The 25,403-nt window shown below is 41.1% G+C and overlaps 1 protein-coding gene across 2 annotated transcripts in view; it reads left to right on the forward strand.

Annotated features, from left to right (window-relative positions):
- LOC135504779 (speckle-type POZ protein) overlaps positions 1-25,148 on the forward strand; it is a 33,719-nt gene extending 8,571 nt beyond the window's left edge. Inside the window, exons 1-10 of one of the 2 annotated variants that reach the window (XM_064923637.1) lie at positions 9,074-9,272; positions 12,429-12,620; positions 12,734-12,855; positions 13,107-13,258; positions 14,178-14,305; positions 15,211-15,388; positions 15,507-15,562; positions 16,476-16,598; positions 20,226-20,368; positions 20,507-25,148. In XM_064923637.1, the coding sequence (XP_064779709.1) occupies positions 12,543-12,620; positions 12,734-12,855; positions 13,107-13,258; positions 14,178-14,305; positions 15,211-15,388; positions 15,507-15,562; positions 16,476-16,598; positions 20,226-20,368; positions 20,507-20,651 (1,125 nt within the window). In that variant the 5' untranslated portion in view covers positions 9,074-9,272; positions 12,429-12,542 and the 3' untranslated portion in view covers positions 20,652-25,148. Of the gene's footprint in view, positions 1-9,073; positions 9,273-12,428; positions 12,621-12,733; positions 12,856-13,106; positions 13,259-14,177; positions 14,306-15,210; positions 15,389-15,506; positions 15,563-16,475; positions 16,599-20,225; positions 20,369-20,506 lie in introns of those variants that run through there. The other variant, XM_064923636.1, reaches the window with a different exon arrangement.
- The last annotated feature ends 255 nt before the right edge of the window (positions 25,149-25,403 follow it).

Raw genomic sequence — 25,403 nt, forward strand, 5'->3', positions numbered from 1 at the left:
TTATCACCTGTAACCCAACTGATAGCACCATAGTGGCTATAAATGGGCATCCCCATGCTTCAGCATATCTGCATTTAGCCTGTTGAGCTAATCATTAGCTAGATCCCACATGTTCTTTTCACTAAGTAGCATTATATTGATACATTTTATGTTCCCAAAAACTTGCCTAGTGAATATAATGTAGGCCTGACTGTTGAGGTATAGTGGCTTCTTCCTTGCTGAGCGGCCTTTCAGGTTATGTCGATATAGGACTTGTTTTACTGTGGATATATTTACTTTTGTACCTGTTTCCTCCAGCATCTTGACAAGGTCCTTTGCTGTTCTTCTGAAATTGATTTGCACTTTTCGCACCATAGTACGTTCATCCCTAGGAGACAGAACGCGTCTCCTGAGCGGTATGACGGCTGCGTGGTCCCATGGTGTTTATACTTGCGTACTATTGTTTGTACAGATGAACGTGGTACCTTCAGGCATTTGGAAATTGCTCCCAAGGGTGAACCAGACTTGTTGAGGTCTACAAAATTTTTTTCCTGATGTCTTCGCTGATTTCTTTTTGATTTTCCCATGATGAGAAAAGAGGCACTGAGTTTGAAGGTAGGCCTTGAAATACATCCACAGGTACACCTCCAATCGACTCAAATGAGGTCAATTAGCCTATCGGAAGCTTCTAAAGCCATGACATCATTTTCTGGAATTTTCCAAGCTGTTTAAAGGCACAGTCAATTTAGTGTATGTAAATGTCTGACCCATTGGAATTGTGATACAGTGAATTATATGTGAAATAATCTACCTGTTAAAAATTGTTGGGAAAGTGACTTGTCATGCAGAAAGTAGATGTCCTAACCAACTTGCCAAAACTATAGTTTGTTAACAAGAAATGTATGGAGTGGTTGAAAAACAAGTTTTAATGACTCCAACCTAATGTAAACTTCTGACTTCAACTCTAGCTGTCCCAACAGCAGAGCTTTCTTTTCAGCACCATGGAGTGAATCCTTAGCTACACCTGGCTATCAGCAGAGCCTTGTCTGGCAGCGAAACAGTTAATTCAGCATCATTTACTTACTTTAAAAACCATAGCTAATATGCCTGATTTGCTTCAACAAATGTGGATTCTACTGACAATTGAGATGTACAAACTATGGCGTAAGACTACTACGAGCGGATAAGAGGCAATCTATAATTTCAATAAAACAATGAGGAGCAGCGACACAATTCAGGACATAGGCCATTCTTATAGTATTCTCCCTGTACACTAAGTCTCAGAATTAGGGATGCACCGATATGACATTTTTGGGCGATTCTGATATTAAACATTTTAGCTGCCTTTTAAGTATTCTAGTACAGTTAAATAGTTAACCAACATACACTGACCAAAATGTTATTTTGTTCGCATTTACATGTCGCCATTACCAGTAAAACATAATCATAACCTATTTATTTCACTTACTTGCTGTGCTGTTTCGTTGTTCATTTGTTCAGTTTCAGTTCTGTCTGTCCGTGGCCTCTTCTGTCGTGAGTCCTCTTCCTCGGTGTGCACTGTTACTGTGTCCATTTCCATCTTGTCCAGCTGTGTCTAACATTTCACGTAAACTCTGTTTCTTGTCTGCATCGAAGTAGCAGACCTTGTACCTAGCATCGAGTATGGTGGCGACACAGTAAAAAGGCTCAGAGAGAATGCCACCCAATCGCTTGTTCACAGCATCTAGTAGAGTACTTTTGCAAGTTTTAACCCCACGGTATGTCGGCAGTTTTGTTGAGCAGTGTCATGATTGAGGGTATCGCATCTGCTGCTGACGCAGTTGAGCTTATTTCTCGAATCAGTTGTTCGAATGGAGCTAGGAGAGTGTTCATGTTTCAATCATGTTCTCAAATGCCATTGAAATGGCAGCAGCTGTATGAGAACCAGACGATTCTAGAGCATGCAATATGTCTTTCCTCAGTACCAAATCCTTGTCGACCCACTGTACTGTCAAACTCAGCATGCTCATGGGGCTGACATCGCTGGTCCAAATGTCAGTCGTGAAGCCCATAGCGAGTAGCTTATTGATGTGCTTTTCAACAATACTGTGTAACTCCGGTAGGGCAACATCTGAAAAATAGCGCCTACTTGGTAGTGTGTATGTAAATAAAGGGGGCATATAAGCAGACAATGAAAGCTCTTACAATGATGATTACATTTCTCTAACACAGGCTATAGGCTACACGTGCACCATCAAGCCAGAACAGTAGGCTAAGTTTTGAGGGACCAAATTATTAGGGTGAGGCACATGGGCTACTAACAGCTTACTACACAACATACACTTAGTATTACTTTCTTAGCTACAGTAACAGTGCATTCGGAAAGTATTCAGACACCTTCACTTTTTCCACATTTTGTTACGTTGCAGTCTTATTCTAAAATTGATTTAAATAGTTTTTTCTCTAATCAATCTACACATTTACATAAGTATTCAGACCTTTTACTCAGTACTTTGTTGAAGCACCTTTAGCAGCGATTACAGCCTCGAGTGTTCTTGGGTATGACACTACAAGCTTGCCACATCTGTATTTGGGGAGTTCTGCCCATTCTTCTCTGCAGATCCTCTCAAGCTCTGTCAGGTTGGATGGGGAGCATCGCTGCACAGCTATTTTCAGGTCTCTCCAGAGATGTTTGGTTGGGTTCAAGTCTGGGCTCTGGCTTGGCCACTCAAAGATGTGTGCGCTTAAGGTCGTTGTCCTGTTGGAAGGTGAACCTTCACCCCAGTCTGAGGTCCTGAGCACTCTGGTGCGGGTTTTCATCAAGGATCTACTTTGCTCCGTTCAGCTTTCCCCCGATCCTGACTAGTCTCTCAGTCCCTACCACTGAAAACATCCCCACAGCATGATGCTGCCATCACCATCCTCCAGTCATGAAGCTTGGCATTCAGGTCGATGTAGTGTCCCCATGAGTGACAGAATACTAATCCAATCACGGCGCAACTAAAGAACATTCCTAACCCATACGTTCCGTATTTTCTGCTGGCTGCCCCACCCCCACAGAAGAGCTGAGCATGTATTTAATGCCAAAAACAAATCTTATTTTTGGGAAGAAACAGGTGGGGCTCAACTGGTGGGCTTCTGACCCACCTGCCCTCAATTATGGGTCTCCACTGGTGGCGGCAATAATTTTGCCGTGGCGTATCGCCAGCGCTAAATGAATGCAGCGTGAACACTGACAGACCTTGTGTTCGCTAACAGTTAGACAAGTTAGATTTTTTTGCTGGACTTTGCCACCAAAAATGCCTGTATTCTTCTACTCTTTAATCTGTACAGGAAATTGGTTTTTGAAATGGCATTTTATTCCTGATTTAATTGCTCAATCAATTGACTATTGCTTTTCTGAAGCATTTCTGTTTCCATTCGTCATTCATGTGTATATGCAACTAAACAGACTTCAGCGTGACACACACTCCTTTGCAGTTAGTTGGAGTTGGATTTTGAAAACATATACTTAATGATTTGAAACCTGAATGTGTTACTACATTGAGGCATGTCTTACCTTGCTTCAAAGTAGCCTTGGCAAAATCCAACCAAACCTGCAGGCAATTATTTTATTAAGACTACCAGATGCCATTAAAACCAGTAGCCTATTTCTCTCATGTTCTATTGGTTTTCAAAATCAACTTTCTTTCATTGTCTAGTAGCCAAAGGCATAATCCTAGTGATATTAGCAACCCATGCTGGTTGTTGCATCTTTAGCTCTCCCCTCTTAAAATTTTGAACAGATATTTTAATCTTTGTCTCATGAAACCGCTCTCAGGTGCGGTGCTAATTGCATTATGGAACTAACATTTGCATGTGAAGAAATAATAGTTTATCAACATTTTAAGCTAAACGTTCTGATCTATTGCATGAGCCTCACTGCTTTTAATGTATTTTTTATTTATTGTATTTTTATTTAAAAATAAATTGCCCTTTTTCTCCCCAATTTCATGGTATCCAATTGGTAGTTAGTCTTGTCCCTTCGCTGCAACTCCCGTACGGACTCGGGAGAGGTGAAGGTCGAGAGCCTTGCGTCCTCTGAAGCACAGCCAAGCTGCACTGCTTCTTGACACAATGCTCACCTGGTGGCTGTGTCAGCTTGCGTTGTCCACCACAGGAGTCGCCAGTACAAGAACGTCCCTGCCGGCCAAACCGTCCCAAAACCCGGACGATGCTGGGCCAATTGTGTGCTGCCCCATGGGTCTCCCGGTCGCGGCCGGCTGCAACAGAACCTGGACTCGAACCAGGATCTCTAATGGCACAGCTAGCGCTGCGATGCAGTGCCTTAGTTAGACCACTGGGCCACTCGGGAGGCTTTAATGTTGTTTTTTATGTAGCCTATGGATTTGGGATCCATCGTCCCACAACTGTCCCAGAGTCTGCTTTGGAATTGATTATTTTATTATTCGCACAGAACGACAAGCTGACCAATAGAATAAGTACACTTTTTTTCCACTATGGCGGATAGTAGATTGACATCGGCTAGTTATTTTGCTGTTGGTTACTTGTCTTGTTGGATGAGGGAAAAGTGAACGTGCACAATTTGAAAATCCAATAATTGTCCATCACAATTTGGTAAGAAGGGCGCACGCCTTAACACCCTTGAGTTGCATGTTCTATTGAGATGAATTACCATAATCTAAATGTGATTTCTGTCTTTCTGAGTATCGTGGGTGGATGCCCTAATCAGGTTCCGCACCCAATGCCTATGGGTCCAGTAAATGTCTTGAATGTCGGGTAAATTAAAATGCTACAGGCACCACATTTTCCTAATGGAAACTGTTCCGGCAGTACTGCTCTAACCTCTAATTTTGTATGGTTTTATGGGATCTGTCAAATAGGCTTATGTGTGTTTTTGTCGAGCAAAGCTTTGGAAGGTACTACCCCCCCGCCCCCTGACATTTTGGATGTTTCAATTTAAAAAAGACTCACATGACTATAGAAATTGTAACATTGTGATTTTTAGAGACACAATATAACAATCAAATCAAATTTATTTATATAGCCCTTCGTACATCAGCTGATATCTCAAAGTGCTGTACAGAAACCCAGCCTAAAACCCCAAACGGCAAGCAATGCAGGTGTAGAAGCACGGTGGCTAGGAAAAACTCCCTAGAAAGGCCAAAACCTAGGAAGAAACCTAGAGAGGAACCAGGCTATGTGGGGTGGCCAGTCCTCTTCTGGCTGTGCCGGGTGGAGATAATAACAGAACATGGCCAAGATGTTCAAATGTTCATAAATGACCAGCATGGTCGAATAATAATAATAATAATTATTATTATTATTATTATTATTATAAGGCAGAACAGTTGAAACTGGAGCAGCAGCATGGCCAGGTGGACTGGGGACAGCAAGGAGTCATCATGTCAGGTAGTCCTGGGGCATGGTCCTAGGGCTCAGGTCCTCCGAGAGAGAGAAAGAAAGAGAGAAGGAGAGAATTAGAGAACGCACACTTAGATTCACACAGGACACCGAATAGGACAGGAGAAGTACTCCAGATATAACAAACTGACCCTAGCCCCCTGACACACAAACTACTGCAGCATAAATACTGGAGGCTGAGACAGGAGGGGTCAGGAGACACTGTGGCCCCATCCGAGGACACCCCCGGACAGGGCCAACAATATCCTATGATTTAAGGGGGCAACAGTCAATCTGTTAATAGGCTTTCACCATGATCATTAGGCTATTCACATAATTCATTCAAGTCACATGCACAATTTGATCACCCACCATTTAATTCATTGACATCAGTGAGAAGAGACATATTGGGTCTAACAACAATAGATCTAGGACTATAATTTAATATTTCTTTGTCATGACACTTCATTACCTGATTACCAGATCATTTTGTTTATAAGCCCACAAGGCAACTAATTTGTTGTCATTCTAAATGTCCTGAATAATGGAAAGGAAAATACCGTTGGGTGTTGCGCAATCGCCTACACAATTGTGCACAGTGGACTAGGTGTCCAAGCTGGCGCCTAGAAATGTGAAAACATCCAGTAGCCGTTAAGCGCACCATCGATGGGCTTGTGAAACTACTTCCAACTTCCTTCATACTGGACACAGAAATAAAAATAGTATGCACGAGTTCATCTGTCTCTGGGGAAGTGAAGAGCCTCGTTGCCAAAATCCCATGGTATCCCTATAAGGAAATTCCTGCAGTTAACTTGTGCAATACGTTAGGAGATAAACAAAATCGCCACCTTCATTTCACCTGTTAGTTTTTCATTATGAAGCTTAATGCTAGTCCCCAGTCACGTGGTGTTTGTTTACAAGCACACAATGACGAGGGACCAGAGCCTTGTGAGTCACTCACCCACTGTTGTGCAGCACTCGACAGGTGATCTAGTTGCAGTATGAAATTCACAAATGTTTACCAGCTAGATATCTTCTAATATTAAGTTAACTGTCTGAAATGTACAAAAATCCTCTGCAGTTGTGAATTTGGTTTGCTAATTAGTAGCACGTTAGCTATCGAGCTGAGTGGTTAGTTTCTTCCAAAATAAAGTTTCGCTTGGTGACAGCAAAGAAACCCCTCCTTAATCAAGAGCCTTGCTGTCTAATATTTGTTTTGTGCGTGCAGCAAACTGTGAGAGCATTGTTTTGTATGTTACTTGTATAACTTTAGGAGCTGCGACGTCGGTCCTGCAAATAGTTTAGGTCAGAGACTTAAAATGTTCGGTATGCTCATTAGCATTTAGTTTGCATTCTCTGTCGGATTTTACATGTACTTGTTAGCATTGCGAACCTTTTGGATTACAGAGGTAAAGTGAGGTTTGAAAATGTTGCCCCTTGTGTTCAGGGCCGGTATTACCGAATATCCCAGAATGGCACATGGTCGATATGACAATCTGGATACTGCCCAAGTCTAATCATCACAGTCTGTACACTTTCTTGTATTTATTCTGTCAACATTGTAGAAACTAGATATAGGCCTCGATATAGCTAAGCCTAGCTAGTCATGTTACGAAGTGTTTTTTAAAAATTGAAACGACCAAATGTCAGCCTTCAACCATTTTATACAATATTCTGCGCATGTGAACGAATGCACCTTATGCTTCCTGTGACTTCACATTCAGCTCAGATTTATTTTTTATAGACCCAGAAGAGCTATCAAGGTGTGAAATAATATTAACATGGCATACTTGATATATACAATATAACGAGTGGCTTCGGTCAAATAGACTACAGGTTAATTAAGTGCAACAAAAGTCTGTACTGCTCTGTTGAAGGCTCAGAATTACATAATTGCGTTTTTCATTATTTTCCAATCCCCCATATTTTTGGTGTAAATATATACATACATACAGTTTAAGTCGGAAGTTTGCATACACTTAGGTTGGGATCATTAAAACTCATTTTTCAAACACTCCGCACATTTCTTGTTAACAAACTATAGTTTTGACAAGTTGGTTAGGACATCTACTTTGTGCATGACTCAAGTAATTTTTCCAACAATTGTTTTCAGACATTATTTCACATATAATTCACTGTATCACAATTCCAGTGGGTCAGGCGTTTAAATACACTAAGTTGACTGCCTTTAAACAGCTTGGAAAATTCCAGAAAATAATGTCATGGCTTTAGAAGCTTCTGATAGGCTAATTGACATAATTTGAGTCAATTGGAGGTGTACCTGTGGATTTATTTCAAGGCCTACCTTCAAACTCAGTACCTCTTTGCTTGAAATCATGAGAATATCAAAATAAATCAGCCAAGATCTAAGAAAATAAATTGAAGTCTGGTTCATCCTTGGGAGCCATTTCCAAACGCCTGAAGGTACCACGTTCATCTGTACAAACAATAGTGCGCAAGTATAAACACCATGGGACCACGCAGCCGTCATACCGCTCAGGAAGGAGACATGTTCTGTCTCCTACAGATGAACGTACTTGGGTGTGAAAAGGGCAAATCAATTCCAGAACAACAGCAAAGGACCTTGTCAAGATGCTGGAGGAAACTGGTACAAAAGTATCTATATCCACAGTAAAATTAGTCCTATATTGACATAACCTGAAAGACCGCTCATGGGGACAAAAATTGTACTTTTTGTAGAAATGTCCTCTGGTCTGATGAAACAGATAGAATAGAAATGTTTGGCCATAATGACCATTGTTATGTTTGAAGGAAAAAGGGGGAGGCTTGCAAGCCGAAGAACACCATCCCAACTGTAAAATTCGGGGCTGGCAGCATAATGTTGTGGGAGTGCTTTGCTGCAGGAGGGACTGGTGCACTTCACAAAATAGATGGCATCATGAGGAAGGAAAATTATGTGGATATATTGAAGCAACATCTCAAGACATCAGTCAGGAAGTTAAAGCTTGGTCGCAAATGGGTCTTCCAAATGGACAATGACCCCAAGTATACTTCCAAAGTTGTGGCAAAATGGCTTCAGGACAACAAAGTCAAGCTATTGGAGTGGACATCACAAAGCCCTGGTCTAAATCCTGTAGAAAATTTGTGGGCAGAACTGAAAAAGCATGTGCTAGCAAGGAGGCCTACAATAAACCTGACTCAGTTACACCAGCTCTATCAGGGGGAATGGGCCAAAATTCACCCAACTTACTGTGGGAAGCTTGTGGAAGGCTACCTGAAATGTTTGACCTAAGTTAATCAATTTAAAGGCAATACTACCAAATACAAATTGAGTTTATGTAAACTAGAGGTCGACCAATTATGATTGTTCAATGCCGATTATTGGAGGACCAAAAAAGCCGATACCGATTTAATCAGATGTTTTTTAGTTTAACATTTATTTGTAATAATGACAACTACAACAATACTGAATGAACACTTATTTTAACTTAATATAATACATCAATAAAATCAATTTAGCCTCAAGTAAATAATGAAACATGTTCAATTTGGTTTAAATAATGCAAAAACAAAGTGTGGAGAAGAAAGTAAAAGTGCAATATGTGCTATGTAAGAAAGCTAACGTTTCAGTTCCTTGCTCAGAACATGAAAACATATGAAAGCTGGTGGTTCCTTTTAACATGAGTCTTCAATATTCCCAGGTAAGAAGTTTTAGGTTGTAGTTATGATAGGAATTATAGGACTATTTCCCTCTATACCATTTGTATTTCATTAACCTTTGACTATGGATGTTCTTTAAGGCACTATAGTATTGCCAGTGTAACAGCATAGCCTCCGTCCCTCTCCTCGCTCTTCCCTGGGCTCGAACCAGCAACACAACGACAACAGCCACCACATCGAAGCAGAGTTACCCATGCAAAGCGAGGGAAACAACCACCCCAAGGCTCAGAGTGAGTGAAGTTTGAAACGCTATTAGCGTGTGCTAACTAGCCAGCCATTTAACTTCGGTCACACCAGCCTCATCTCTGGAGTTGATAGGTTTGAAGTCATAAACAGCGCAATGCTTGACGCACAACGAAGAGCTGCTGGCAAAACGCACACAAGTGCTGTTTGAATGAATGTTTACGCGCTTGCTTCTGCCTACCACCGCTCAGTCAGATACTTAGATACTTGTACACTCAGTCAGATTATATGCAACACAGGACACGCTAGATAATATCTAGTAATATCATCAACAATGTGTAGTTAACTAGTGATTATGATTGATTGATTGTTTTTTATAAGATTTAGTTTGATGCTTGCTAGCAACTTACCCCTGCTTACTGCATTCGCGTAACATGCAGTCTCCTTGTGGAGTGCAACGAGAGAGAGGCAGGTCGTTATTGCGTTGGACTAGTTAACTGTAAGGTTGCAAGATTGTATCCCCTGAGCTGACAAGGTGAAAATCTGTCTTTCTGTCTTTCTGCCTCAGAGGCAGTTAACCCACCACATGTGTTCTTAACTGACTTGCCTAGTTAAATAAAGATGTAAAAAAAAAACAGCAAATCGGCGCCCAAAAATACAGATTTCCGATTGTTATGAAAACTTGAAATTGGCCCTAATTAATCGGCCATTCCGATTTAATCGGTCGACCTCTAGTATTGACTGACCTTCATGTCTTCAAGTAATGATAGACTGTTGTTTCTCTTTTCTTATTTGAGCTGTTCTTGACATAATATAGCCCAAATAGGGCTATCTTCTGTATACCATCCCTACCTTGTCACTACACAACCGATTAGCTCAAACGCATTAACTTAAGAAATTAACTTTTAACAAGGCAGACCTGTTAATCGAAATGCATTCCAGGTGGCTACCTCGAAACTGGTTGAGAGAATGCCAAGACTGTGCAAAGCTGTCATCAAGGCAAAGAGTGCCTTTATATACACACAGTACCAGTCAAAAGTTTGGACACACCTACTCATTCAAGGGTTTTTCTAAATGTTTTACTATAAAGTGTTACAGGTGTGTGCCTTTCCAAATCATGTCCAATCAATTGAATCTACCACAGGTGGACTCCAAGTTTTGGAGACATCTCAAGGATAATCAATGGAAACAGGATGCACCTGAGCTCAATTTTGAGTCTCATAGTAAAGGGTCTGAATGTTTAGGTAAATCTCTCTAAAAGCCTGTTTGCTTTGTCATTATGGGGTATTGTGTGTAGATTGATGAGAGTAAAAAAACAATGTAATACATTTTAGAATAAGACTGTAACCTACCTGGAAAATGTCAAGGGATCTGAATACTTTCTGAAGGGACTGTATGCGGATGGCTTTGATTGACGGGTGCTTTTACGGGGGTCTGCTTGTGAGTTTGCTGATTGTCTCTCTAGGACTACCTCTATGGAGGTACATTTGTGTCTTTTTGTCAAGAGCAAAACTTTTCTTTTCAATCAAAAATAATTGTTCCGAAAGCAAAAAACGAGGCTTCAAAGTAAAATAAAATTGTTGCAATCAAATATTTTGTAATAGAGCAGTAAAAATATTTCAAACAAAAAATGTATATGAAAACAAAACTCCAATTTAATTTCGCTATCAACCACACTCCATTTTGGCAAGACTGCCCCCTTTGCTCACAGTGCTTTTTAAACATTTTCGTTCTTCGTGTGTACTTTTGACCTCACAGCAGTGGGTGGGCTTTAGTGGGAGGTGTGGATGATGCTTCTCCATTGGTCAGCCATTATTTGAGTGACAATTTGGCTACAACCAACACTGTTCAGCCTTTCTTTCCGACACAAAAAAAGGTCAGTGTAGAGCCCTGCTGATGAGTCACTTTAGCGGACAATGACATGCATTTGACATCAGCTTTGAATCCTGGAATATACACATTGACTTACTTTACCTGAAATGCACAAGATCCTTTACTCGGACAATTAATCCACGTTTCTAGTCATCTCTCCTCCTTCCAGGCTTTTTCTTCTTTGGACTTTATATGGCGATTGGCAACTAACTTTCATAAGGTGTATTACCATAAACGACCTCAGTTCATCATTCAATCACCCATGTAGGTATAACCAACATGGATATATGCTTCTAAAAGCCAATGAGGAGATTGGAGAGGCAGGACTTGCAGCTCGTCCACAAATAGAATCCACTTTAGCACCTGGCAACGCAGGCGCTTGTGAGCAGTGTGGGTGCAATGATTGAATAACATGTATGTGTACATATATTTTTTCAGCGCTCGCGCATGCGACGCTGCCTGTGTGGTCAGCATGTAATGCTCTTGTGGCTGAATGGAAGCAAGTCCCCGCAGCAAGGTTCCAACATCTAATGTAAAGCCTTCCCAAAAGAGTGAATGCTGTTATTGCAGTAAATGGGGGACCAACTCCATATTAATGCCCATGATTTTGGAATGAGATGTTCGACAAGTAGGTGTCCACATACTTTTGGTCATGTAGTGTATACTGTCAGAGTGCTTAGAAAACACAGTCAATTTGTTAGTTAGGCGAATTGTCCATAATTTCTCATCCAATGAGCAGTAGGCCAACAAACTGTTTGTGTGGCTTGCTAGCGCTTGGGAGGTGTACAATCTGTCGGCAGCGAATTTCACACACGAGTAGCTCTCTCCCTTGTTAATTTACAGTTCATTTTGAGACTTAATTGCCATTGTGAAGGTTATTGATCCTGGAGTGGCCCCGCCATGGGCATCAGTCGTCCGCTGTCCCCAAAGGGTCGTGGACAATTTATCCAGCCTGAACCATGGCCCTCACTGGCAATCTCTAGGCGTGCAGCACAGCCTCATACAGAGTTAGGGAGAATTGATTGAAATTATATTGAGTTTACATGAGTCTAGACCAGTGTTTACCAAACTCTTGTCTTCTATCCTTGTTGGTCATTTTATGGAGGATGTTGCATGGTGGTTAGGCTTCTGGTAAGGCCAAACAATTGCATATTTTTCAGACTGCTGATTTACGTGTGTGTGCTAGCCTAGGCTAGCATTTTTTATTTTATTTTTAGTTGGGGAAAGTGGTCTATATAATTCAGGAATTAAAAAAGAAACATAAGGCTGTGTCAGGAGTTGGAACACGTTAGTTTGAAAGTCCTGCTCAGACCTGTCCCCTGTCTTTTCAGGGCACAAATTGTTACCGCCTGAGGTTCGTAGACATCTTGGACTCTGGAGTGATTCTGGACCTCTGAAAGAACAGATTCTCCCACACTCCGCCACGACCTGCTGCCACCCTGGCGATGTCAAGAGTCCCGAGTCCCCCTCCCCCTGCGGAAATGTCCAGCGGGCCTGTGGCGGAGAGCTGGTGCTACACTCAGGTAAGGGATGAGTTTAAGTGTGGGGTTGGGGATTAGAATAATTATTTTCTCAGGTCAAAGCACGCATCTCTTCATTATATTGCCTCCCATCTCTGGTGGCTTTCCCCCTACAGATCAAAGTGGTAAAATTCTCCTACATGTGGACCATCAACAACTTCAGCTTCTGTCGCGAGGAGATGGGCGAGGTCATTAAGAGCTCCACCTTCTCCTCAGGAGCCAATGACAAGCTCAAATGGTGCGTGGTGGATAAGACTTTTCTTTAAATGTTTCAAGATGTTGTATTTGTTATGAAAGACCATCAAAATTCTACACAATGACTAAGGCATTATCACCAGATGTTGTTGGTTGGAGAGTTGGCAATGGCACCAGTGCACATTTTGCTGCGAGCAGCCCAACTCTTGTGTCAATGGTAGCTAACCACTTTGATGAGAGTGCTGTGTTTTAACTGTTGAATATTGACTGTTTACTCGCTCATAATTCTAACAGGTGTCTGCGGGTGAACCCTAAAGGGCTAGATGAGGAAAGCAAAGACTACCTGTCCCTCTACTTGCTCCTGGTTAGCTGTCCCAAGGCTGAGGTGCGTGCCAAGTTCAAGTTCTCCATCCTCAACGCCAAGGGAGAGGAGACCAAAGCCATGGGTGAGTGGGGTTAGCAGTAACCACTCTGATGGAGAGCTTTGGGAAATATAAAAAATAGGATGGGTGTGCCGAGTACTCGGATAAAACAAGTATCGTAACATATATACAATTGTGATACAAGTATTTTTGTGATCGGAGTAAGTCATTTTCAGCTGCCAGCACGCATCTTTCTCAAGTCAGAGATTCTGCATGCTCTTAAGGACTCAATAGGATAGTTCAGCTGTCTAAAAAAGATATGGGTGGGCTGTATGTTGATGCTGCTACGATTGGCTAGAGCGCAGCTGTAATGCTCTTCAGCTCCTCATTCAGTCAGTTCTCCTCGCACGTTTTGCTCCGGTCATTTAGATTGCTGCTGCCAGCTGTTTATATGATAAAGAATCAGTGGGCGAGGATGTAGGAAAAAAATATGAAACCATGATGTGCATTCTGAGTGACCGCAAACATGTTTGCTGCATGTTCTGAGAACACACACACCTCCGCTGTTCCTGGAGCTTTTTGTGGTCTATAAACATGCAAGGAGATTATTAGGTAGGTCTAGGCTATTGCCAAGAATAATTTTGAAGCACTTACATTTTTCCTATTACGAGTATACGATACGATTACAAATACGAGTATGGCCAGATCGGCAAACCCCTATAGAATAGTATGCTTGAACATTTTTGTCATTGGTCTCTCTTGTCTGCATTGCAATTCAGCTTTTAGCTGCAAATGTGTACATCATGAAATATATCAAAGTAGATAATTGCAAATTGTTTTAAGTATTATCAAGACAACCTTTAGCGGATCAAATCAGCTCACCGGCCAGATTTGGCTCGTCGGCCGCCTGCCTGTTGAAAACCCTTACCCTAGTTCAACACATGAGTCTATGTATAAATAGAAGTGTTTCTCACAAATGTTTCCTCTCTCCTTGACTCTGCAGAAAGCCAGAGAGCATATCGGTTTGTCCAGGGGAAGGACTGGGGTTTTAAGAAGTTCATCCGCCGAGACTTCCTGTTGGACGAGGCCAACGGTCTTCTGCCTGACGACAAGCTCACCTTGTTTTGTGAGGTAAGACCCCATTCCACTAAATGAGAGGCTTAAAAGGGGAAATTTCTCCTGTCAAATCAATTAATCATCTTTAGACATAAGGCTATTTTTCAGGTCTGAAAACATCTGACAAACTTTGATTTTGTAGTGAAATGTTCCTTTAAACAAGAAGATGGGGAAAATTCAAGAGTGTACAGACTGTCCTTTGTGTTAATTTCAGGTGGCCTGGTTTACATTCCCCCTGTATCTCAGCTATTCATGTCTCTGAGGTTGGGTGGGCTGCTGCGGCTGTCAGTGTTTTAAATGATTTAGTTGTTTTGGGGGAGGGGGGGGTTGATGTGGTTGACTTTGTTTCATTGGAGCACATTGAAAGGCTTAGTTAATATAAACGTCTCTTTTTGATGGGATCCGTTTTGATCGTTGGGCAAAGCGTCTATCATAGTCCAAAACATGTACGCACAACAATGTTCTAGAATATTGGACCTTTGGCTTTCATACTTTTAGATTTCTCAGTGCAGCTCAAGCTATTTATCCAACTGTTAACAGGACTCGTACCGAAGCAATGATGGTTGGGAATTGTGGGGAGGTGGGTGTTTGGGCTGTGCGTCCCCCGCAGGTGGTGGTCTCAGAGCCGCGTAGATATGTCACAATGGGACGCCGGACTATCGCTTCTCATCATCTGTGGACTTTGATTTATGCTTAAGGCAGTATCTATTTAGACAGAGCAGCTTTAGTGGCGTCACATTGTTGATAATTGTGACCAGGTTGGTTTGGTGGGCTTACTCTCTGGCTGCGTGCAGGCAGGCAGGCAAAAACATTTTTTTTTAAATGCTAATTGGTCTAAAGATCTGATATCAAAAGACCAAATAGCGGAAAAAAGATTAGAATTGGGCTGCCTGTCTAAATGTAGCCTCTGTTTTCTCAAGGTGAGTGTGGTGCAGGACTCTGTGAACATCTCGGGTCAGAACACCATGAACATGGTGAAGGTGCCTGACTGCAGACTGGCTGATGAGCTGGGAGGGCTGTGGGAGAACTCGCGCTTCACCGACTGCTCCCTGTGTGTGGCCGGGCAGGAGTTCCAGGCCCACAAAGCCATATTAGCAGGTACAGACAGAACACACACACACACACATTCAAAAAATGCAGACGCCTCCAATTTCTATTGAGGCCCAGTGGCATGATCTAATCTTTTAATCTAAAGAAATCTTTGTATTTTCCTCAGCACGCTCTCCTGTCTTCAGTGCCATGTTTGAGCATGAGATGGAGGAGAGCAAAAAGGTGAGTCAGGGGCCCATTTCCTTGGATCCTCTTAACATGTTTGTACGTCCAAAAATATATCAGTGCAGGTCAACTTTTTTCTTAATTTCTTTGCTTTATTTAGCCAGGTAAATCATCTTCTTTTATAATATTGACTTCAAATTCCTGTTTTTTTTCCTGGCTTAAAACATTTCTGTAAAAAAGGTTGTTTCACTATTTTATCCCCCATCTGCTGGTGTAATGGCATAATTGAACAGATAGAATGCAGATGGACTTATAGTATCTGCAGCGACTTACTGTCAGTTCATAGTGAAAGGTGTTTTGTAGATCATTCTATTGCACAGGGCTGTTTGACGAAACCCAACAAGAGGATTTCTAAAATAAAATCATCTCACTATATGTGAGGCCAACATTTCATCCACGATCACTGGAATTGCATTTCTTATCCTTTGTGTGCTTTCAACAATAAGAAATGAAATTGTGTGTGATGCCTCAACCATTCTGAAATCCTTTTTAGAAAACAAGGCCATTTTTTCAGTCATAGAGCAAGGTTGTTTTTTTTCCATCTTCAAATTGAACTTTTTTGAAACAGAGAAAGAAATGGTCCAACTTTACAATTTCAGACACACAATGGTCAATGAACAGCAAGGAAGGGGAAGATGCCGAAATCTATTTTCTATTTGATGTTTTAGTTGTATTTCCTGTTTTGTAATTGAAAGGGCATCTCTCAAAGTTCCCCAGAAACATGTTTCATGCACATGTTGTACATTATTCCACTTCGGCTTCCTCTCACATGGATCAATATTAAACTACTAAAAACATGTGCAATTTACATGTATCGTATCTCTCCCTCTGGCTTTCTCCTTCCCCCTTTCTCTCTCTGCCTCACCGCTTTTCTCTCACCTGCTTTCTCTACCTCTCTCCACCTCTCTAGAACCGAGTGGAGATCAATGACGTGGAGCCAGAGGTCTTCAAGGAGATGATGTGTTTCATCTACACAGACAAGGCCCCCAACTTGGACAAGATGGCTGACGACCTTCTAGCAGCCGCTGACAAGGTAGGGTGAAGTTGACCCTTGACCAGTGTTCCCATTCTTGGTCCTGGGGATTGCACATCCTAAGGGTTGCACATTTTTTTGTTTTTTTCCCTAGCACTACTCAGCGGATTCAAATAATCAACTCGTTATTAAGCTTTTATTATTTGAATCCACTGTGTATTGCTAGGGCAAAAACTAAATGTGCAGCTGATCCTAGATCTGTACCTAGGCGGAACTTCACCCCATAGCAACTAGGAAGCATCGAATCAAAGTTTATTGGTCACGTACACAGTTTGGCAGATGTTATAGCGTGTGCAGCAAAATTCTTATATTACTAGCGCCTATCAATGCAGTAAAATGTCAAGACAGGTACACAAATAAGCAATTAAATAAAAGAAAGAACTCCTCAAATGTCAGAACGAATCCAATTAACAACCCGAATAGCCCTAACAGTAATCCAAATTCAATCTACACCAGATGCAGTTACACAAGATGTACTAGGAATGAAATTTACAGCAGTAGATACAGTGCATTAGTAAGCTCAAGAATTCAGAATATAATAGAATACATTCACTCAACATTAAATTACTTCACCGGGGATAGAGTAGTTTGCTATGGCGCGGGCAAACTATAGTTGTTTTAGCCTTGGCGTGGGCGCTATCGGCTGCCTAGGCTATAGTTGTTTACATGCGCGATTGACATCCAAGTGTAGGGCGCGAGTGTGTGTGTAAACAGTAACTAAAATGCAATTTACAGTAGTAGAAATATTAGATTGAACTATGTGAAGAATACAGTATATAAATACACTACAAACCCCCATAGCAAAATGGATAGAATTGCAGGGTGTTGGGCTGACCGCACCATCCTCTGGAGAGCCCTGCAGTTGCGGATGGTGCAATTGCTGTACCAGGTGGTGACACAGGCCAACAGGATGCTCTCAATGGTGCGTTTGTAGAAGTTTTTGAGGGTGTTAGGGACCAAGACACATTTCTTCAACCTCCTGAGGTGCCTTCTTCACTACACTGTGTAAAGGGACCATTGATGTGATGTGCACACAGAGGAACTTGAAGCTTTTGAACAGGGGTTGGAACCAAAATAGTTTTCCAATCGTTTCGTTCTGAACAGAACCATTTTTATTTTTTTCGTTCCATTCCATTCCTCCAATCTACAAAATGCATTTCTGAACTGGTTCGAACATCAACAAAAAGTATCGGTTTATATGGTTCCTTTCTGTTCCTTTTTTAATTATTTTTTTTTTTTTACATTCACTCAACATTAAATTACTTCACCAGGGATAGAGCAGTTATGGAACGGGCAAACTATAGTTGTTTTAGCCTTGGCGTGGGCGCTATCGTCTGCCTAGGCTATAGTTGTTTACATGCGCGATGGACATCCAAGTGTAGGGCGCGAGTTGCAACTGAACTTTTGCGGGTAGCGAGTGGAGGAGTAGGAGGCTTGGCTTGAAGGGCTAGGGATCTTGTTATGACATACGTTATCTTAATTAGGCCCACAGAATTATACCTACGGAGGAGCGGCTTCTATGGGTGAACTTTTTTGAATGTCTTTGAACTTCCGAGAGTTGGACTAGAGCTAACAAGCTTGTGTGTGTGCAGAGCGGAACCCGAATTTAAAAAAACACGTCTTGCATTTCTATAGTTAATAAATTCAATGTGAAATGTGAAAACTATAGTATCGTTAACTAGCATTGAAAAAAGATCATCCACGTTGCCTACACATGCTCACACACACACACACAAGATTTTCAACTGACAGGCAGACACTGCGCATCGTAAAAACTCACCCAAACTTCAGACCAAACTTTTCGAATTCTGTGAGCTGCTCCATGTGACAACCAGTTAAGAGCTGCACTCTCTGGCTACCTGACAGATTATTCCGCTCAAACTAGGTTATGTGTGCGGCGCGAGTGTGATAAAGAATCTACTTAACTTCTTGGTGACGGGGGCAGTATTGAGTAGCTTGGATGAATAAGGTGCCCAGAGTAAACTGCCTGCTACTCTGTCCCAGATGCTAATATATGCATATTATTAGTAGTATTGGATAGAAAACCATCTGAAAATTCTAAAACTGTTTGAATGGTGTCTGTGAGTATAACAGAACTCATATGGCAGGTGAAAACCTGAGAAAAATCCACCAGGAAGTGGGAAATCTGAGGGTTGTAGTATTTTTAACTCAGCCCGTATTGTAGATACAGTGGGATATTGGTTATGTTGCACTTCCTAAGGCTTCCACTAGATGGCAACAGTCTTTAGAACTTTGTTTGAGGCTTCTACTGTGAAGTGGGACCAAATGAGCCAGGTGCCTGGCAGAGGGCCACAGGCTCTGAGGCGCGGTCACTAGAGTGAGCTCTCGTTCCATTGCTTTTCTACAGACATAGGAATTCTCCGATTGGAACATTATGGAAGATTTCTGATAACATCCTAAAGATTGACTCTATACTTAGTTTGACAAGTTTCTATGGGCTGTAACGGAACTTTTTCAACTTTTTGTCCGATGTTCGGGTGGACCTGAACGCGCTTTTGGATTTGTTTACCAAATGCCCTAACAAAAGAAGCTATTTGGACATAAATGATGGACATTATCGAACATAACAAACATTTATTGTGGAACTGCGATTCCTGGGAGTGCCTTCTGATGAAGATCATCAAAGGTAAGTGAATATTTATAATGCTATTTCTGACTAATGTTGACTACCCAATACGGCAGATATCTCTTTGGCTGCTTTGTTATCTGAACGCTGTACTCAGATTATTGCATGGTTTGATTTTTCCGTAAAGTTTTTTTGAAATCTGACACAGCGGTTGCATTAAGGAGAAATATATCTCTAATTCCATGTATAACACTTGTATTTTCATCAACATGTATAATGAGTGTTTGTTTAAATAGATGTGGCTCTCTGCACAATCACCACATGTTTTAGAACTACTGAACATAACGCTCCAATGTAAATTTAGATTTTTTTATATAAATATGCACTTTATTGAACAAAACATACATGTATTGTGTAACATGAAGTCCTATGAGTGTCATCTGATAAAGATCATCAAAGGTTAGTGATTAATTTGATCTCTTTGTGCTTTTTGTGACTCCTCTCTTTGGCTGGAAAAATGGCTGTGTTTTTCTGTGAGTTGGTGGTGACCTAACATAATCATTTGTGGTGCTTTCGCTGTAAACCACTGGCTGGATTAACGATAATTTTATCTTTAAAATGGTGTAAAATACTTGTATGCTTGAGGAATTTTAATTATGAGATTTTTGTTGTTTTGAATTTGGCGCCCTGCACTTTCACTGGCTGTTGGCGAGAGGTTAACGAACAAATGGCTTCAGGAATATCGTATTTATTACCCCAAAAAAATGTCACAAGCCCAAGCGGGCCTCTGACATGGGTGATTGACTGGTCTGGAGGGTTGTTGAGCCCTGTACAATACCCATGAAATGTTCTAATGGAAAGATTGTGTCTGTAAAAACCCTATTATTCCACCTGAGCACATTGCCTGCCACTTGGAAGAACAATTTTCATAGAAGCTACATTTTTCTTCGTATTTTGTTAATCTGTTTGTCCTCGTTTTCATGTTCCTTCTCTCCCTAACCCACCTCATCCATCTCTGTCTGTCTTTCTGTGCATCTCAGTATGCTCTTGAGAGGCTGAAGGTGATGTGTGAGGATGCGCTGTGCACCAGTCTGTCTGTGGAGAACGCTGCAGAGATCCTCATCCTGGCAGACCTGCACAGCGCCGACCAGCTCAAAACACAGGCTGTGGACTTCATCAACTAGTGAGTTAACTACTGTGTGTGTTTGAGGGGGGCACAACGAGCTAGCAGTCTCCTATACCAGTGTTTCTTAATCTTGGTCCAGGGTACCCAGTGCACATTTTAGTTTTTTAAATTGTCCCCTCCTCTCTCTCTCTCTAGCCATGCTGCCGAAGTTATGGAGACGGCGGGCTGGAAGTCCATGGTGGCATCACATCCTCACCTGGTAGCCGAAGCCTACCGCTCGCTGGCCTCGGCCCAGTGCCCCTTCCTGGGACCGCCCCGGAAACGCCTCAAACAGTCTTAACACACATACCATCACCCACCCTCCTCGCACGCACAGGGGAAATCCCTCCCCACCACAATTAACGCCTCTCCCTCAACCCCTCCGTCCCATATCTGAACCTGCTGTATTCGTCTTCTGAGAGAGGGGGAAATGGAAGAGAAAAAGGAGAAGGCCAACAGTCAGGATAAGAAGGGGATGTTTTGTTTACAATGAGCTGCTAGGCTATGCTAAAAACCCTCTTTCTCTTCAGCTCTGGCTTAATGAGGTCGGTGTTTGTTGTTGTGAACCTATAACCACAAGAAGACCTGCGTCCTTCGATGACATGGGTCAGCCACATCCCAGGATGTGGAGTCTACCAACTGCATAGGAGATTGGGGGGAGGGAGAAATTGGCAAATCCAACCAAGCCCACAAGAAACACTCTTTCGAACATGGAGGATACAAGAGGATGAGAGCAAAGTGGAGCGATGCAAAGCAAGGCCTTCACTGCACATGTGTAGATTAGCTTCGTCTGTCCCTTTCATTGTTCTCATTGGTTGACAACCATAGGTGCAGGTGTCAATCGAAAAAAGGGCCTATTTGATAGACTGGTTAGGTAGAGGCAGTATGAAGGAATGGGCCCGTTTACCACGATGACCTAGGGGCCAAGGGCCTGTTCAAAGACTGGAAACCCTGTTTTTAAAGTAGTGGGGAAAATGTTGCACTAATGTTACAGGTCAGCCCTTTGTCAAATGCCGCTGCAGCAGCAGCGATACAGAGTACTGTAGTAGAGAAGCACACATAACGCAAGCTTAGTGGGCAAAACCGTTGGACCGCCAAGGACAAATACCCTTTAACCTTCAAGCTAGCAATGGGTCATTTTGACCCCTGAGGCATATTTTTTATCATAGCCCAGAGATGGTTTATTAAATTCTTTAGATTTTTCATGACTTTGTCAATCAACTTGTTCTTAAAAAATCTAAATCATTGTTTAGTGTTTCTGTGTCAATGTGGACTCTTAAAAAAAATTATACTGCTTTGGAGTCATTTTTTTTAAACAAGTTAGCCATACCATCAGAGGGTGGAGGGAGACCTGTATCTGTGATTTTGACCAGATAAACAGATCATTTGCAGAAATGCTGTATACATGTAACTGCCAAAATAAAACACCAACATAACACGTCTTCATAGGGTGTCAAGATAGGGTATAGGGTGCCCATCTCAGTTGCCTGTCTTGGTACCCTATGTTTCGAAAAGTATGCTATTTGATTTAACATCCAGGGAATGCATGATTTTATATTTTTATTTGCAACCTGTCAAAATAGGATACCGAATTATCAGATTTATTTTAGGCTCAACAGAGAATTTGCTGACATTTTTGTGCATATTGGCTTATAGGCTATATTATTCACCAACTGAGGAAGTGGGGACTCAAAAGACTCAGCTTGATTGCTAACTCTAAATATGATATTATTGTGATATAGCCATTTAGGCTTATTTATTAATATAGCAGTACACATCAGCTAATATCCTACAAATATTTTCCAGCACTAGGCCTAGGCTATGTGATGTTGGCCTATTTACTGCACATGGCGTGCTCTGCATCAAAACCATACTACAGCCTCCTCCGGTTGTAAAGTGGTGCCTTGAACTCAATATTAAGAAGTGAGAATTAAATGATATACTCCCAAAGCTCTGTCTCTCCTCTCGAACTAGAAGGATAGTAGATGCTTTGAAAACTATTTTTCCCACAATTGCTGTTTGGGCATTGGTCATATGCTTGTGCTTCTCTGAATGCATCTCTTTCCTCCGTGCGCACAGTGGGGAGAGTGAGTGGACAGGCAGATACTTTCATAGCAGGAATCAGCATAATGCATAGGCTATTACTGTTGTCCAAATAATGGTTTTAGAACAAGCTGCAGAAAATGACCTACGTATGCAAAATGCTTCAGAAAGAGGAAAGCAATGTCGGTGTCTAATTTTAGGTTTATTGTCCTATGCTCCCTTTGAGACCCCTCTTTCAAAGTCACTGAAATCTCTTCTAGCCATGTTAGTTGAAATAATAGGCAACTGGGCCTTTTATACCCTAAGCATGATGGGCAGTTAATTGCTTAATTAACTCCGGAACCACATCTGTGTAAAAGCACCTGCTTTCAATATACTTTGTATTCCTCATTTGTTCAAGTGTTTCCTTTTTATTTTGGCAGTTTCCTGTAGCTCTCCATGTACTCACCTAAGATTGTACTTTTCTATACCACGTATCTTATGACTGTACAAAACCAAAATTTCCTTATTTTTGTGCATAATACAAATCTGCCAATGGTATACATACTTGATAGAACTGTAATACAGAACTCAGATACTCTGAATCTACACAGAGAGCTGTATTGGTGTATTATCCAAAAAAAAGTAGTTATTGTAGGGAAAATCTTTAAAAAAGTTGTGATATCAGGTTTCTCTAGAGACATAATATTAAGTAATGCATATCATCATGGGGTGGAGGGGGACCTGTTGCAGGGATCTTGTCCTGAAAGACGGATCACCTGCAGAGATGGAGCACCTTATGTACTCGCCTTGGTTATAACTGGTTATTCCTAGGTATGCGCGTATACAAAATCCAAATGACAATTGATATAGTTGCAGTCAAAACACCTTTTTATAAAAGTCTGTCAGTGGTATGAATACTTGGTAGAACTGTAATACAGAAACCAGCTATTCTCTGAATGTACATATAGTGCTGTATTGGTGTGTATTCTCTGGAGAAAAAAAAATACTCAATGGAAATGCTATATAAATACCAGAATTCCTACAGATATGGGATCTTAATTTGAGATGGTTTGCTACATCATGAAATGTGAATTATAATTAATGGACATTTTTATAGGGGTTGATAAATCTTTTAAAGCAAATCAAGTCTGAATTTTTATGCGTAAATTATGAACTTTAGAATCCTTTTTAAACCTCAAATACTCTACCAGTTAACATTACCTGCTGTGCAGGAAGTGTCCTGCAACAACAGGGTGATCAAATTAAGATCCTACATCTGTATAATATTTTAAATGTGTCACTTGTTAAGATATTTTGGTTGCTATACAATTTGATTTAATGTGACTTTGAGGATTTGGGCTTACTCTTTTAAGCATGCATTAACCCCTACCACTCCCATTGTTTCGCTAACAGTTGGTAATCCACATATGTAAAATATGTTGGAAGCTTGAGGATTAAAGCTGATTTCTCTGCAAGAGACACAAAAAGAAAAGGAAACCTCTCCCATATGGAATGTTGCTTGATCTGCATCTTATTTTATCAATAGAAAAGATAGTAGAGTGGATGTAAAAGAGCAATGCACAATGTAAAGTGTTTTTTGGGGGTCATGATTTAATTGTAATTTTGTGTGTGGATCTGTCTTGGATTTCTGTTGGAAAACAACCCAGAGAAGATGTTGTGCATCAGTTACAATTTTACATTAGGCTTCAATCAGGCTTATATTTTTTTTTTAAGTGGTGATTTACTTTCTAGTTGTTTTTCCTCAGAACTGTCCTCATTGTTTTTCATAGGAATTTGTACAGACACACAAATTATTTTTGAACAATGTAAACAAACATTTTCAACCATAAAATTGAAAAGTAGATATTTTTTGGGGCTTGGCCCTGGGAGAGAATAACCAGAATGTGAAAACGAAGTGTAAAATCTAATATTTCACTATGGTTTTTACCTGGCTGCAAATTAACTTTATTTCCTGTAGACATGTCTGGTAATGCTTAGTTTTTACTGTTTTTTTTTTCTTCCCAAAGGAATAAACCACAGCTATTTTGTAATGAATGCAGCACAGTCTTGGTTCATTGTGTGATAACATGTTTTGTATTCATACCACTTGACTTATTCCACATTTTGTTAGTCGGAATTCAAAATGGATTAAATAGATTTTTATCACCAATCTACACACACTACTACCCCATAATGACAATGTTTTTAGAAATATCTCCTATACATAAGTTCACACCTGTAAATCAGTACATGTTAGAATCACCTTTGGCAGCGATTCCAGCTGTGAATCTTTCTGGGTAAGTCTTTTGGAGCTTTGCACACCTGAATTGTACAATGTTTGCACATTTCTTCTTTTTACATTTCTTCAAGCTGTGTCAAATTGGTTGTTGATCATTGCTAGACAGCCATTTTCAAGTCTTGCCATGGATTTTCAAGGAAATGTAAGTCAAAACTGTGAACTAGGAACATTCAATGTCCTCTTGGTAAGCAACTCCAGTGTATATATTTGGCCTTACGTTTTAGGGGATTGTCCTGCTGAAAGGTTGAATTTGTCTCCCAGTGTCTGTTGAAAAGCAGACCGAACCAGGTTTTTCTCTCGGATTTTGCCTGTGCTTAGCTCTATTTGTTCTTTTTAACCTAAAGTCCCTAATCCTTGCAGATGACAAGCCACTACCATGCCTGAAAATATGAAGGGGTACACCGTAATGAGTTGTGTTGGATTTGCACCAAACATAACACTTTGTAATCAGGACATAAAGTGATTTCTTTTGCAGTTGTACTTTTGTGCCTTATTACAAACAGGATTAATATTTGTACTTATTTCACTGCCATTTAGGTTAGTGTTGTGGAGCAACTACAATGTTGTTGATCTATCCTCCAGTTTTCTCCTGTCACAGCCATTAAACTCTGTTTTAAAGTCACCATTGGCCTCATGGTGAAATCCCTGAGCAGTTTCCTTCCTCTCCGGCAACTGAGTTAGAAAGGACTAGAGGTCGGCCGATTAATTAGGGACGATTTCAAGTTTTCA

The sequence above is a fragment of the Oncorhynchus masou genome, chromosome 18, assembly GCF_036934945.1.
Source record: "Oncorhynchus masou masou isolate Uvic2021 chromosome 18, UVic_Omas_1.1, whole genome shotgun sequence".
Taxonomy (NCBI): domain Eukaryota; kingdom Metazoa; phylum Chordata; class Actinopteri; order Salmoniformes; family Salmonidae; genus Oncorhynchus; species Oncorhynchus masou.